This window comes from Erinaceus europaeus, chromosome 3, assembly GCF_950295315.1.
Source record: "Erinaceus europaeus chromosome 3, mEriEur2.1, whole genome shotgun sequence".
Taxonomy (NCBI): Eukaryota; Metazoa; Chordata; class Mammalia; order Eulipotyphla; family Erinaceidae; genus Erinaceus; species Erinaceus europaeus.
Window position 1 is genome coordinate 93871834 of NC_080164.1, and position 17328 is coordinate 93889161.

The 17328-nt window shown below is 38.8% G+C and overlaps 1 protein-coding gene across 40 annotated transcripts in view; it reads left to right on the plus strand.

Moving 5' to 3' along the window:
* NRXN1 (neurexin 1) overlaps nucleotides 1-13125 on the plus strand; it is a 1383669-nt gene extending 1370544 nt beyond the window's left edge. For all 40 annotated transcript variants that reach the window (XM_060187660.1, XM_060187677.1, XM_060187662.1 and 37 more), the window contains one exon: nucleotides 9631-13125. In XM_060187660.1, the coding sequence (XP_060043643.1) occupies nucleotides 9631-9938 (308 nt within the window). In that variant the 3' untranslated portion in view covers nucleotides 9939-13125. The remainder of the gene's footprint in view (nucleotides 1-9630) is intronic.
* Nucleotides 13126-17328: the final 4203 nt, after the last annotated feature.

Genomic DNA, 17328 nt, shown 5'->3' on the forward strand with positions numbered 1-17328 from the left:
TGTGCCAGACTTCTTTTTTCCTCCACATTCTCATCAACACCTACTGTTTCCTGTGTTGTGTAGTGTAATGTAGTATGTAGTGTAGTATAGTGTGTTTTGTTCTTGGTTTCACTACAACAGGATGGTTTTCTCAGATAGCTATAGAGGAGAGAGAGAGAGAGAGAACACAGCATAAAAACTTCCTTCAGTGCAGTGGGTACAGGGTTCAAATATGACAAAGTTAGCTATTTTGCCATTTCTTTCAATGTGATTTGAATTTGCATTTCTCTGATAAGTGATGTGGAACACTTTTGTCGTATGTCTGTGAGCCATCTGTGTATCGTTTTATTGAATATTTTTATGCTTTTATTAGGTACATAATGACTTACAAGACAGTTGTTTTCCACATTGGTGCAGTTTCTCTTTTTTCCATGATAGGAAAGTCTACCCATCACTCCCACCACTGGCTGAATTTCTCCACTATTATGCAATTCCTCCATCCCCCCACCCAAACCCCACCCCAGAACCGTAGATGTTGCTCCAGCAGGTCACATCTAGTCCAAGTTTCACCCGTATTTTGCCTTCCCTTCCTTGCTTCAGAACATAACATTTTTTTAGAGAAGTATCTATTTAGATCATTTGTCTGTTTTCCATTGGATCACATGTTTTTTGTTGTTGAGCTAAAAGTTTGTGTTTGTTTTTGTTGAGCTCAAAGTTTTACATGTATGTACTTTTAAATTTTATTAGTGATTTAATGATTAACAAGATTGTAATATAACTGGGTTATGATTCCATATATTTCCCACTCCCAGAATTCCATATCTCTTCCCCTCCATTGGAAACTTCCCTGTTCTTTATCTCTCTGAGAGTATGGACCAAAATACTTTATGGGTAATTGCTTCTCCACTGGACATCTCATGGTATTTATAACTGGATCTAAATTATCCTCTATTTGGAGAGATGATGTTTTTTCACAGATTCTGTGCAAAGGACTGTCAAAAAATAATATTCTTAGGACAGTTTGTTCATCCTGCTATGGTGACTTCAAATAACTGCCTCAGAACATTTGAGGATAAGTTCAAATATAAAGTATTTTGCTTTTAGAATGTTTGTGCCAGGCAACAATTTTGTTGGCTTTTACTATGACAAGAAACTGGAATATTATCTTTCTCACCTGCTATATATTTCCTGTGCTAAATTATTCTGTGATATAAATAAAATGGTTTTAGGGTATGACATAGATGTGCTAACAATGTATGTCTATCTAAGTAATCACAGTATTAATGACACAAAGTAAATTCATAGATCTGGCATATAGGATTCCTGACAAAACTTAACAAAGTAAACCTTGCAGTTTATCTCATTAAATGTCACCTAATTTACAGTGATGTAAATGTTTTATATACAATTTTAACAAAATTAAAATCCTTTGATTTCCTTTCAGAAGCGAAATCACAAACCTCAGAAAATACAATAGCAACGAAAGCAAAGCTTAATGCAGTTCAATGAAAACAAGTTAGTCAAGCAACATCTCCACTCCAATAACAAAACAAAAACAAGAACAAAAACAAGTCCACCCCCCCAAAAGACAAAGCAAGAATAGACAATTACAAAAATCAACTATAAATTCTAGAGATAGTGGAAAAGAAAAGAAAGGAGAAAAGAAGAGACAGAGAAGCCACTTATAATCAGACCTCTTCCACAAGATAAATCACAAAAAAGCACAAGAGAATATAGAAAAAACAACAACCAAAAAAAAAAAAGATTTTTCAAATCAGAGAGGAAGAAAAAGAAGAGACGAGAAAAGAGAGAAAGAAAAACAAACTCCTCCTACAAGAGAGAGCATATCCAATCATCAGTCAATGGAAAAACAAGAATAGCTTATTCTGGTAAACTCAAAGAGAAGGGAAGGCAGATAACAGGAAAAGAGAGAGAGAGAGAGAGAGATTAGATAAAAATAAAAATGGGGGGCTGGGCGGTGGCACATGGTGTGAAGCACAAGGACCAGCACAAGGATCCCAGTTCAAGCCCCAGGCTCCCCCCCCCCCCTGCAGGGGGGGGTTGCAGGTGTCTATCTTTCTCTCCCTCTCTGTCTTCCTGTCCTCTCTCAATTTCTCTCTGTCCTATCCAACAACAATGACAACAATAATAACAACAATGATAAACAAGGGCAACAAAAGAAAAAAAAAAGCATTCAGGAGCAGCGGATTCTTAGTGCAGGAGCCAAGTCCCAGCAATAACCCTGGAGGCAAAAAAAAAAAGTATAACAAAAATTTGATAATAATACCCATAGCAATCAGCCTGCAGATTAAACTATTCCAGATTGACTGCACACAACCTCACCCCCCCTTCCTAAACAAAGCAAAAAAAAAAAAAAAAATTACAAGATGTAACTATCAAACAAACTCAAAAAGGAAAGATAGGTAAATTGACCCAAGGGAAACCTAAGGGCATTATTCTCATAGCCCCAGCAGAGGCAGCAATTGGTCCAGGAAGTCAACCACTCAAATAGAATTCCAGTCCCCTTTCCAACTATAACACCATCTCCCCAGACAATAACTTGGGTCCACCTGCATATTAGATGTCAGGCTCAGACAAAAGCTAGTAAAGTCATGTGCCCCTTAGAATATACCTAAAATAAACTTACAAGCTTTTTCCAAACTGGAGACCCCAAATCTTCATCTGCATTATTCTTGCCTTCATGACTAGTCAACAATTTGTTCTGCTTTATATCTTAACTCTTTTTCAGCCACCAGGTTCCAGATGCTACCACAATGCCAACCTGACTTCCCTGGGCAGACAACCCCACCAGTGTGTCCTGGAGCCCTGCATCCCTAGAACCCTGCCCCACTAGGGAAAGAGAGAGACAGGTTGGGAGTATGGATAGACCTGCCAATGCCTGTATTCAGTGGGGAAGCAATTAGAGAAGCCAGACCTTCCAGCTTCTGCATCCCACAATGACCTTGGGTCCATACTCCCAGAGGGGTAAAGAATAGGAAAGTTATCAGGGGGAGGGAATGGGATACAGAGTTCTGGTGGTGAGAATTGTGTGGAGTTGTACCCCTCTTACCCTATGGTCTTGTCAATATTTCTATTTTATAAATAAATAAATACATAAATATATAAATAAATAGAATTTCTGCCCCCTTGGAGGGGGTGGGGGTGGGGGGGTGGGGGGGTGGGGTTGAGAATGGGACCTTGGTTTGGGAAAAGTTCCCCTGCTGAGCTTGGAATCTTGCTAATCTCATTAACTCTACAGGAGGGCCACCTTGTGGCCCTGGTGGCCCTCTGGCTTGGGGGTTGGCCTTGGAAGGGGTGGAGGAGTGCAGAGGGAAAGAGTAAATAAAACTCACAACTCCAAGCCTCCTTTGTCCTTTTCAGCTCTATGCTTGCCAGCATTAGGGTGGGTTATAATGGTTCTGTCTTGGTTCCACCTTGACCTCTTCTGCATACTTCCTCCACCACTGGCCTGGAAATTCTGCCCTCACCCGAAATTCCCTGGCTTAAAGCAGCCTCCTTGCAGAGCATATGCCAGGCCTTGTCTTCAAACCGCCATCTTTGCTCCACCACCATTTAGTTTCCTTAGCTGTTTATATAGTATCTTCATTTGGTATGAAATTTTCTTGAAGATTTTTCAGTGATCATCCAAACAAACTGTTAATGCCATTTAATAACTGAAACCACATAGAGTTGTCCCACTAGTGTGTAAATAAATACTTCCAATCTAAGCACAAAGTTAGGAAAAATAGCTATGAACATCAATATTCAAAACATAAATAGAAAAAGTCAATCAGATATGGAAGGAACTGAATTTTCTAGCAGACCTATAACATTACCCATGTTCATTGCTAACTTGCAGGTGAATCAGCAAAAACTGAAAAAATATTTCTTTACTAAGTGGTTGAGACTTTTGCAGGTTATTTCTTTTAAATTATTATAGGACCAGGGACTAGGTCGTGGCACACCTGGTTAAGTGCACATGTTTCAATGCACAAGGACCCAGGTTCGAGCCCCTGGTCCCCACCTGTAGGGGGAAGGTTTCACAAGTGGTGAAACAGTGCTGCAGGTGTCTCTCTGTCTCTCTTCCTTTTTATCTCCCCTTTCCATCTCGGTTTCTGACAGTCTCTATCCAGTAAATAAAGATAAAAAAAATTATAGGACCAGTAGAATCTTTACTTGTACATGAGACACAGAAAGTCATTTTTAGGCCTCTATACGACTTAGGATTTTGACTAGTGCTGTCAAAAAATTTTTTAAAAAGACAAGAATTTTCCTTTGTGCTCACCTAGGAGGGCTCCTGCTTTGCCATACCTGAGACCCAGGCTCCATCCTCAACCCCTGTCTATAGTAAAGGAGGAAGATTGGGTACAGTGGTGTCTTTTCTCCTCTTATTCTCTTCCTATCTCTCTCTCTGATTCCTTTTTTTAAAAAAAATATTTTTATTTATTTATTTTGGATAGAGACAGAGAGAAATTGAGAAGGGAAAAATAGAGAGGGAGAGAGAAGCCTGCAGCCCTGCTTCACCATTCATGAAGCTTCCCCCTTGCAAGTGAGGTCCTGCTGCTTGAACCCAGATCAGTGAGCACTGTAATGTGTATGCTCAACCAGCTGTGCCACCAGTCCCTTCTGATTCTTTCTACTTGAAATAGGGACTTGGAACAGTAAAGCCCCAAAACAAGGGAAGACAAGACCAAAAAAAATCAATCCCTACCAGGACCTGTTTATGAAATGTCTGTATGGCTGCATTGAGAGATTTAAGACTTATGCACAAGGACCTAGGATTCCAGCCTCCATTCTCCACCTGCAGGGGGGACACTTCAAGTGATGAAGCAGGTCTGCATGGATCTCTTTCTTGCCCTTTCTTTCCCCCCACCTGCTCTCTAAATTTCTCTATGTCATATCCAATAAAATATAAAGGGGAATATTTTTTTTAAAGAGTTGTCAGATGTGGTATACTCCAGAATTGGTGGTGCTGAGTCTCATTGATAACCCTGGAGGCAGGTGAGAAAATATTTGAGGCTTTTCCTTTGCCTTTTCAGTCTTATTTTAATTTTAACATCAGTTTGCTGTTAGTGTGCTGCATACAGTTGTTTTTAAGATGTAAATATATTTAATGAAATAGAAATTATTGCATAAGATATTCCATTTGCGGCACCGATTCCTAACTGGAAAAAAATCCTTTATTAAAAAAAAACTGCATTACATTAAACCATCTATCTTTTTAATTGTTTTTAAAAAATTTATTATCTTTATTTAGTTATTGGATAGAGACAGCCGGAAATCAAAAGGGAAGGGCCCTCCCTTTAGATAGAGAGGAAAAGAGACACCTACAGCAGTGCTTCACCACTTGTGAAGTTTTCCCCCTGCAGGTGGGGACCGGGAACTTGAACCTGAGTCTTTGAGCACTTGTAACATGTGAGCTCAACCAGGTGTGCCACCACCCCACCCCTACCATCTATCTTAATATCATGAGCTATAATGATGAGGGTTAAAATTCCATTCTTCCCATTTGTATCTGACATAGTAAGATAATAACAAATCTGTTTAAAATGAGAGCATTCCACCAGTTAGTGGAAAACTCTTTAGGTAATATTAGAATATACACCCTTTTCAACTTTTGAGACACCACAGTCAAAGAACATTCCACACAATAAGCAAATAGAAAGTTGTCATTTAGTGAAAGTTAGCAGCTGAGCTAATTGGTAGACTGTGGCAAAGGTGACTGTATTAGAAAGAGAAAGTGCTGCCTTTGGTCTGTCAGGTAGTGACGGTTTCTACAGTAGGCTCTAGAGAGAAAATTAATTTCCTGTAATCAGTGCTATGGATTATAGTCTTTGTCTCTTTCTACCTTGGGCACAGAAGCAACTTCAAGGCTCTTTATTTAGCAACATTACATGGGCCTTTGTAAAACAAGCAGTAATATATTCAGCACAGTAAGGTTTCATCTGCTAACATTCTGTAGCTCCAGAACACAACATATTGCTATGCTGGGATTGAGAACCATTACTTTGCAAGTGGCTATATTTATAAAGCTTTATTTTGGGAGGGAAGGGGAAGAAACAGCAAGGGACCAAGATTCAGAAAGAATATATATATATATATATATATATATTTTTAATTAGTGATTTAATAATGATCAACAGGATTGTGGAATAAGAGGGGTACAATTCCATACAATTCTCACCAGTGGAGTTACATTCCTCCCATTGGAAGCTTCCCTATTCTTTATATGTTAAATTAAAACTATTTTGAATGACATATATGTATATGTATATATATATATATATATATATATATATATATATCCAAACCAGTAAAGTTAAAATATAATGAATAATCAACAAATGATGGTTTTAATAGATACTAATACAGAAAACACTATATAAACCATAAAGCACTTCCTTTGCCTACAAAAACTCAAGAAATATTGAACAATGGTTTTCTCTATGGAATAAAAGTGGACCATATTTTCTTTTTCTTTTTTCTTTTTATTATTTTTTGTTTATAATAACGAAACATTGACTAAACCATAGGATAAGAGGGGTACAACTTTGCACAATTTCCACCACCAGAATTCTGTATCCCATCCCCTCCCCTGTTAGCTTTTCTATTCTTTAACCCTCTGGGAGTATGGACCCAAGGTCATTGGGGGATGCAGAAGGTTGAAGGTCTGGCTTCTGTAATTGCTTCCCCACTAAACATGGGTATTGACACATGGGAAAGGTGTATAAATATTCTTGACTCTGTAAAAATTGTTTCTAGTTCTTGAGGGAGTTAATGCTTTATAGTGCAATCATTAGCAGGTGAGAACAATTTTATTACAATCAACAATATTTATACACCTTTCCTGTATTTGGGAGCTACTCTCTTCCCTGATGCAGCTTTCTGGTCCTTTTTCCATCCATGACATCATCTCCCCAGAAAATAACTTGGATCCACCAGCATATCAGATTTCAGGCTTAGGGGCAAAAAGAAAAGGGGGGGGGGACTAGTATAGCCACAGGCTCTTTGGAATTTAAATATGCCTACTAGCTATCTACAAAATAGAGGAATCCCCCCCCCAACTCTTCATCTGCACTATTCCAGCTCCCTAATATGGGAAAGGGTATAATATTATTGACTGTAAACCCCATCGATCTGGGGCCCATAATCAGCTTATGTGACCTCTGCATCCCTGTAGATCTGAGCTCAAATTCTGTGGTCATGAGTAGGATCATTCCATGCTGCCCCAATATCGACCAATCTTCCTCAGGTGTAGCATAGAGTATATTGTCCATCCTCCCTTTGGAAGATGGACCACCTCTACCATTGTTGATCCAAGTTGAGAGCAAGGTCCTACAGGGCCCACAAAGGGGGCTATTGTGTTGTTCCTGATACAAATGACCAGTAACAATGGAGAGAGGGATTTATTTGAGGTCTAGGCCCATCAAGTCTGTTTGGGAATCTCAGGACTCCCCGAATAGGGCCCCAGCTGATGGGGTGCCCTGATAGTGACTAAAGAGTCATCATTAAAGTATGCCAGTCTCTTTCCCTTGCAGTCCTTGCTTTGCTAAGGTTAGCTTTGGAGTGAGTGAGAGAACTGTAATAGGAAGTAGGTGAGGAAGGTATCTAAGTCTAAGTAGATACTATTTCATTATCAACTTGATACTGACTCACTATAGACTATTGTGTATTTTTGCTTTTAGGTATATATTTTGCCCTATTTTATGAATACATGTGAACATTTACTTTATCTTGTGGGACCTATTATATATCTAGGTTTTGGGACTTTGTTAGGAAGTGAACCTCCTGGAATGGAATTAGAGAATACCATGAAAGGAAAGGTCTCACCCGAGTAATGAGGCTGAAGGGTTGACATTCCATGCCTGACGTCTCTGGACACAGTCTGAAGTGAAGCATGCTGAGGTGGTACTTGTTGCATTGATTAGGTTGAGATCGGTAGATGCAATATCATTTGGTATGAATTGAGAGAAGCCTGCAGGAAAGTGAGCCCCATCCTAGAGGTTCCAGTACTGGGAGAAATATAGGCTCTATAGAGAAATCCGGAGGTTCCTGCTGTCTTAGGGTTTAAGAAGACAATAGATAGTTATTGCTATAATCACATTGTTTGGCAATTAGGTTAACTTTGAAAAATCCCTTTGTTAGGATTTGCTGTATCATACACAGCATCACCATATTTTATGTCCTTTGGCATTATTTGGTTATAGCCACCTGTTGCTTCTGTTCTCCCTGGACTAAGCTTTTAAGAGGATCAACATATCAAAGACTCAGCCTATGTACCATTATTTTTTCTTAGGTAGTACTTTATTACTACTACTTAGTACTTAGTTTTGAATCAGCATATATAGGTACTTATTAAAAGTAAGGAAAATATTTTCACACTTTCTTTCCCTAGACTTAGTTCTGGTGATCAAATACTGCCAGCATACACTAAATACAGCATACATGCATATGTGTGTGAACAAGTAAGTATTCAACAGAAATGTAAATTACTTCTGCTTTAGTTTGCAAAGCTGTAACTGATGCCTCACTTTTAAAAACAAGCAATTAGATTGTTCAAAATGTCTAGGTTATCATATTGTTCACTGTTATATCTGTTGCAAGTCAGTATGGGTTTAGAAAATCTTTGGGAGCCCAGTGGTGGTGTAGTGGGTTAAGTGTACATGGCTGGCGGAAAGCACACAGACCGGCATCAGGATTCTGGTTTGAGCTCCCCAGCTCCCCACCTGCAGGGAGTTTGCTTCACAGATGGTAAAGCAGGTCTGCAGGTGTCTATCTTTCTCTTCCCCTCCTCTCTTGATTTCTCTCTGTCCTATCCAACAACAACGACAGCAGTAACAACCACAATAATAACTACAACAACGACGATAAACAAGGGCAACAAAAGGGGAAAAAATTTAAAAATTCAAATAAATAAAAATAAAAAAATCAAAATAAAAAGAAAGTAATCTTTGGGGCCAGGACAGGTGGCCCACCTACAGAGTGCACATGTTACTATGCACATAGACCCAGGTTCAGGTCCCTGGTTCCTACCTGCAGTAACATTGGGGAGGGGGCAAAGGATGCACTTCATGAACAGTGGAGCTGCAGGTGTCTCTCTTTCTCTCTCCCTTACTATTTCATCCTCTCCTGTCACTGTCCTATCAAATAAAATTTTAAAAATGAAAAAATGATCCTAATATTATTTTTCCTAATTCAGAGTTTAAAATTGTATCTGTCCCAAATTATTCTTGAAATGATCCACTTTAATATTATAAGGTAAAATCATTGTGGTTTCATTTTCCATGTTGGGTTTATGTTTGGAGGAGGTTGTTTATTTTGCCCAACATATTAACATGATCCTTTAGTGAAGATTTATTTAGGGGTGCACTTACAAGACCATGTTAGCAAAACTGATCTATGAGAACAAAAACAGAGCAGTAGAACTCTTCCTAAGTACTAAAATCCATAGCCCCTAGCTTCTAGTGACTGTGAGACACAGAAATTGCTACACTTAGGGGCAGTGCACTTTTTCCAAAGTAGGTATGGGCTGTTCCACAAGACATGGAAATAGATACAAGATGTTGATTTAGTTTGTAGCAGTCAGTGAATTTAATAATCACTATGTGTGTGTGTGTGTGTGTGTGTGTTTTCTCACCCTCTTTCCTGCAGCCAACCCAACTCGAGCAGGTGGGAGAGAGCCATACCCAGGATCAGCCGAAGTAATTCGGGAGTCCAGCAGTACCACAGGCATGGTGGTGGGGATAGTAGCTGCTGCTGCCCTGTGCATCCTCATCTTGCTCTATGCCATGTACAAGTACAGAAACCGGGATGAAGGTTCATACCATGTGGATGAAAGTAGAAACTACATCAGTAACTCAGCACAGTCCAATGGGGCTGTTGTAAAGGAAAAACAGCCCAGCAGTGCAAAAAGCGCCAACAAAAATAAGAAAAACAAGGATAAAGAGTATTACGTCTGATCCCAAGATCTTAAAAGGACCCTTGTATAGAAATAGTCTTCATTTTATCCGAGACATAATATAAACTTATTTACTTTCCTTTTTATGAAGCACATACAAAAAAAAAAAAGAGGACAGGGAATGCAATCAGGAAGGAAAGACTGTTTTTTAAAAATTAAAAAAAAAATAACCAAGTATCTCATGCTCTTGTTTCTCCAAAAAAGAAAAACAAACAAACAAAAAACAGGGGCCAATAAATTCCCTAACATCCACAGTGTTTTCATTTACTCTGCCTGTCTTTATGTTGCTGGGACATTCCTAAGAGACAGTGATGACCGCACGCATCCATAAAGCAAAGGAGTATTATACAACATCAAGGCACAACACACGAAAATGATAACAAAAAAACAACACACTACACAACACACATACAAAAAAAAATAAATTTAAAAGAAGCTACCTATGATCCTGGATTTAGCCAAAGTGCTAGTGCTTTCCTGAAAAGTCAGTTAGTCTGATTGCCAGAGAAGACTGTCAATTTGAGTGACTCAACCTACAAACCCTTTAAGAGTTTGCCACCTGGTGCAACGGGAGCAGTGGTTGGAACTTGCATTTGAAACAAAGTGCTGGCTTTTTTGAAGACTTGTGTAGGAACACATTCAAAAAGCCCTTTTCTGGTTGTGTGGGGCGGGGGAGAAAAAAAGTACGGAGGCCTTATTTTCAACAATGCGAAATATAAGGCACATTTTCACACTGAAATTTCAAAAACAAGAGGGCATAGATGCAATCATTGGGAAATTATCATGCACGCTTAATGTTACTACATATGTTTATATAAAATCCATCTCTGTGTGATTTCTGGACTGTGGTAAGTGATGTTTTATAGCCTGTTGTATAGAAAAATACAAAAATATATCTCTGCTCTTCAGCCATTTTTGGTAAATTCAATGTTATAAGTGTTGCTAAGTATAGGCAGTTTATGACATCGGAGCAACAATTATTTCAGGGTTTGGGGGTTTTTTTTTGGTCACCATTATAAATTGCCACAGTTACTTCTTTTTAAAGAAATTACAAGGTAGTGTTTATTCTAAAGGAGATATGTATGAATGTATATAAAAAGACTCAGCTACTTTTTTTCTTACATGTACAGCTTTCATTCTGTTGCAATTAAGTTTTAGTATTGTATGAAAGGTGTGAATTAGAAGGTAAAATATACACATATGTACCTTATAATATTCTTTTCTCCCTAATATGCTCACCACATACTTTTCCATTCACATACATGCACACACACACACACACACACACACAAACACACACACAGACAAAGGTGAATCCATCAAATACATGGATGAGTCAAACATATCTATATCTCTATATATAATACAATTATTTACCTACAAATTGAAAAAAAAAGAAAGAAGGTTGTGCCAAGGTATTGATGATAAATGGGGTGATTTGCTTCATTAAGACCATGCTCCCAGGAAACCCCCCCAAAGATTTTAGTCCCTAATGAAATGGAACCTTTCATTAATAGATAGAATATCACTGATATATTGCTGCATGAGTATGAACCATTATGTGGGCAGGTTATGGTAGCAGAATTTGTTGATCTACATCTGAAGCCTGGCTGCTGTAATGAAAGCTTTGTTTCCACTAGAAGTATATGGGAATATATATATATATATATATATATATATATATATATATATATATATGTTTCTGAACCTGATGTGCATGGTAAACATTTTTGGAAAGTAAACATTTTCTCAACTAAGAAAGTATTTTTCAGTAATTTTTCTTATTCTGTATTACTATCTATTAAAACCATCATTGATTATTGACTATATTTTAACTTTACTGGTTTTGCATATATATAATCATTCAAAATAGTTTTAATTTAACACATAACAAGTAGCAGAAAGTACAGAATATACACTTGTTTTTCATATGGTTTCAAGGATGTTCATAGCAATAAATTATTAGTATGAGAAGGTAATGCAAAGGAAATGCATTTTTAGATTGGAGGATGATATCTTAGTAAAAGTCGGTCACATTAACATCTCCTAAAAGATATTTGCTTTCATAGGAGAAACTATTACCTTTGAAATTAGCTTAAATCAGCAAAAGCAAAAAAAAAAAGAAATAATAGCAAAACATTCTTTGTGATATTTAATTGATGAAGAAAGTCAATAAGTGATTTTCACACATAAAATATGCATAACTCATCGCAAATCACCACTATCTATGATTGCCAATTAATGGCTGTATATGAAAAATTTAAAGGTTTTTTGTGACTCAGAAAGTAGAAGTATAGAGCTCAAATTTAATGTCCATTATTTGTGTTTCAATTTTTTTTCTTTTTCCAATTTGCCAGGTTAAATCATTCATAAGTCCCATCCCCCCCCATTCAGTCTTACTCAGGGAAAGCCAGTGAAATAAGAAAGTAAATATATAACTACTAATTTACAGCTTGAAGTTTTAGAATAAATGACTACTTTTCCATTTGATCTGTTGTACTTGGACTAGTTTCCATCTGGAAAGCTTCTAGAATATGATAGAAAATAAATTGAATAATGGTATGTCTAGGCAGTATATCTATCAATGAAACATATTATTGGGAATTGATTTCAACATTTCTTTCCAGCATAAATTAAAAAAAAAATCTCATGTAATAATATGATCTAATTTTTTTTTCAGCAAAAAGATTCCTAACACTGTTGGCCTTCACAGAACCTAGGACTAATTTTTTTCTTCTTCCTTTCTTTGTGAATGGAGAAAGAAAAAGAGAGAAACATAAGCTAGAGAGAGAAAAAGACATAAATAAAATCCCAAATATCTTCATACCAAATGTATCAGGGTTCCATGCATAGCTTGAAGTTAATAAACTATTTCATACTACCTGGCATAAATCTGATTATATCTCTAAACTGTAACTTTTATGATTGAGTATGCTTTTTTTTAATCCATGTAATGTGTTGCCCTTTTTTTTTTTTAACAAAAAAAGAATATTACAATAATGTGTAATGTGGCCAATCCCTAAAACATTCAAGAAAGGCCACATGACCTACCCTTTCTAGTGCTTTGTGTGATTGGGTATCTAAGGGTTTTGTTTGTTTTTTTCTGTTGCAAGGCCAATTTATCCATTATTGGAAATGCTAAGCAAGTGGACTTTACTGTTTTGTTAATAAAATATTTCTTAATACAACTGTGATTTTTATTGATTTTTTAGAAGTATATATGGCATTTTGGGACAAGGTGGTACAAAAAGGAAGACTGTATTTGAAAGGAAACCCCTCCCCACCATTAGCCAAGCAGAACAAGAACACTGATTATTTTCTGGATTTTATTATTCATTAAGCACTTCTACATTGATACATTTTAAAATACTGCATACAATGTATCTGTAAAATCTTTTTATCTGTTCATCTTGATATATGTAAGATAGATCATTATGTATATGTAAAACCACAAACTCAGAAGATGTTGAAAACAGAGATGCTGGTCTCATAAATAACAGTTTTCTTTAGTCTATAAGTATGCTTCCAGCTTTTAGAAATGGAATTGGAATTTTTTAAAATAAGTCAATGGATTTTTTTAAAATAAGTGATTAACATATTTTAGTTGATACAACATGAAAGTTCTCTAGGTTTTTGATTACTGGCCAATGTTCGATTCAGCTAATTACATGACATCAGGGCTATTTTGTTTTTATGAAAGTGCATTAGTGCCTGTTTTCCCTAGCCCAAAGAAGTCTAAAGAAGGCTTACTTTCACAAGTCAGAAAGCAAAAATAGCTAAGTAGCTTCTGGGTCTACTGTGCTTCCTTGCCATGACTTGACTAAGGTTTGAGGTTCAAGTCCCATCTCTGCCATACTGAATGCAGGTTTCATTGCTGTGGTCCTTTTCCATCCCTCCCTGTCTCTGCATTCTCTGTCTCTATATTAAAAAAAATACCCCCCACAAATGCAGCATTTGTTTCTTTTACAGTAGCCATGGAGGTATACATGGGGGGGAAGGCTGGGGGGCTGGGATGGGGGAGAGGTTGGGGGACTGGGAGGGGCTAACCCAGTAGAGTGCATCCACGCAAGGATCTGGGCTGAAAACCTGGCATTCCATAGATCAGTATACATGTCAGTTGAAACGGAGTTTCTCTTCTTTCTCCTCTCCCCTCTGCCCTCCTGTGTGTGCGTGTGCGTGTGTTGGAATCAAGCAGGCGCAGGGACACAGAAACACGCGGAAGAAGGAGGAGTCACCTGCCGCTCCTGCAAGCCCAGGCCAGGTAACTTCGTTAGGTGTACAGCTCAAAGCAAAGGAGACGCTCCGAAACTATTTCCTGGAGAACTTCTTGATACAGGGTGTGTGTGTGTGTGTGTGTGTGTGTGTGTGTGTGTGTGTGTGTGTGTGTGTGTGTGTGTGTGTGTGTGTGTGTGTGTTGGGTGTGTGTGTGTGTTGGGTGTGAGATCAGGAGCATTTGCAGTTCTTGTTTTTCATATAGATCAATGGTAATGCTTCTTTCACTCCATTTTAAATTGGGGAAGTTTCAAAGAAACACTTTTCTTTCAAAGAGCTGGAGGGGGGGATATGTGAGCTCTTTATGACAAATGCTGAATAGCTTGGGCTCACTCCTCTCTATTCAGGTACCTTTGTCTTGGATCTACAGCTTGCCAGAGTTTGGACAACAAAAACAAACAAAACAGAAAAAGCTCACTTCTTAGACTCCTGTAGATTTCAGAAGTTAAAAGGGAGTTAGGAAGAGATGCTGCTCATTCTGTTGCAAGTCCATCAGTAAAAACTTTTTTTTTTTTTTTGCCTCCACCTCAGGTCTTGGATTGCGTGCCCGCACTAAGAATCCACTGCACCTGGCAGACATTTTTGTTTGTTTGTTTCCATTTTTTTTATTGGATAGTGTTGTTGTGGCGGTCTGGTATCGCACCACCGCGGAGAAGAGAGTGGACGTCCAGAGCAAAGGGGTACACAAATCTTTATTTTAGGATGGGGGGGTTTGGTTCAGACCACGTGGAGCCAGCCGGCAATGGCCGTCCCCACTACCTGACGGGGCTGGGGGGAGAAGGGGGCAAGATCTGAGATAGGGGGAGCTGAGAGCCCAGAGAGAGAGAGCGAGGGGGGGGTGAGGGGGCTTTTTATTGGGCGACAGCCAGGGGTGACTGCTAGGATTTCGCAGGGCGTAGTAAAACCTGGGGGCGGAGACTGCATCAGAATAACTCCTCAGCAACAGGATAGGACACAGAGAAATTGAGAGGGGAGAGGAAGAAAGATAGACACCTGCAAACCTGCTTCACCGCTTGTGAAGAGTCTTCCCTGCAGGTGGGGCTTGAACCCAGGTCCTTGAATAGTTCCATGTGCTTAGTACTATGTGCGCTTAACCAGGTGCATTATTGCCCGGCCCCCAAAACTTTTTTTTTCACTGAAGCATTAATAGCAGAGACTGAAATGACTGCCGTCTAGCTTTACAGATGAGACAGCTTTACTAATGGAAAACAAGCCAAGGAAAGGCTGTCAGGTGCCTCTGTGAAGGATGAAAGACCTTCAGCAACGTGCTCCACGTAAGAGTTCTTGACAGTCACAGTTAGTTCTGCCTGCCGTTAATTTTCTACCTATTTTAACCCTCATACCTCCCTACCCACCCTCCCTTTCTTCCTTCCTTCCTGCCACCAGAGTTATTGCTGGGGCTTTGTGCCTGCACAATGAATCCACTATTCCTGTTGGTCACCCCCCTTTTTTCCTTCTTTATTTGATATGACAGAGAAACTGAGAGGGAAGAGGGGATAGAGAGGGAAAAAGACAAACAGCTGCAGTACTTGCTTCACTAAGCCACGTCTTGGTGGGGGAACCTTGTGTGGTTACATGGTAACAAGGCAAAGTGTGTGAGTTTAATTAGCTGCTCCACCACCTCCCCCCTCTCCCCACACACATTTCCCTTCCTATCCTGTGGTATTAAAATGACCTTATTTTTCCTTTTTCTTTTGATTAAATCAGGCCACTGTTCAACTCTGGCTTGCAGTGCAGTAGATTGAACCTGGGTCCTCAGAGCCTCAAGCATGAGTCTCTTTGCATAATCATTATGCTATCTATGCTTGCCCCCTGAATTAAAAAAAATAAATTGAGGGAGATTAGATGACAATGGTTATGCAAAGAGTCCCAGAGCCATCCACTATCAAAAGGAAGGGAAAAGGCAAACAAAGACCACAGCTTTTAAAAATGACCAGCTCATGGAACCAGGCATGGCACACCCAGCTGAGCACTATGTGAAGACTCAGTCCACACCTGCAGGGAGAAGCTTCACAAGCAGTAAAGTAGTGCCACAGGTGTTTCTGTTTCTCTTCTCCCTCATCCTCTCTATTTTTCCTTCTTCATTTCTTTGTTTCTGTCAGAAAAAAAGTGTATCATACAGGTACCAAGCCCCAGTGATAGCCATGGTGACAAAAATATTTTTTAAAAATGTGTATATATATATATATATTATATATATAAATATGTATGTATTAGTCACACATGAACTCTTATATAAGTAAACAACTAGTGGGTTTATGAATATTAAAAAGATGTTTCTATGTGAACTAGCATGTCATATATTGCAACTACCAATAATAAAAACAACTATCACAGGGGCCAAACAGTGACACACCTGGTATAGCTCACACACTACAGTGAACAGGACCTAGGTTCAAGCCCCTGGTCCCCACCTGCAGGGAAAAAGCTTGAGGAGTGGTGAAACAGGGTTGCAGGTGTCTCTCTGTCTTTTTCCCTCTCTGTCTCCCCTTCCCTTCCCAATTTCTCTGTCTCTATCCAGTAATAACTATTTTTTAAAAAGATTAAAAAAATCACCAAATTTTGATGACCAAATTTTTTTGTTTTTTTTTTTAAACAGAGCACTGCTCAGCTCCGGCTTCTGGTGGTGTGGGAGATTGAACCTGGGACTTTAGAGTCTCAGGCAGCAGAGCCTCTTACATAACCATTTATGCTATCTACCCCCAGCCACTGCACCTAGTCCCTTTGCAATGTACATCTTGAAATCTTTCTTCTGGTTTCCCAGCTCCAGAATTTGAATTCAAAACTTTTGACTTTTGGAGTCAGGAAGGTGAGGTTAGTAAATAACTATACCTTCTACATTTGAATACAACAAATATAGATAGCATTTTGGAAGTAATAAATGATATCTCATAAAATGATTTTGTTTCCTCACCAGTTCAGCACCTTAAAAATTTAGCATTGTGTCCTGGACCTCTGCTTCCCCAGAGCCCCATTCTATTAGGGAAAGAGAGAGGCAGGCTGGGAGTATGGATCGACCTGTCAATGCCCATGTTCATCGGGGAAGCAATTACAGAAGCCAGACCGTCACCTTCTGCAACCCATAATGACCTTGGGTCCATACTCCCAGAGGGTTAAAG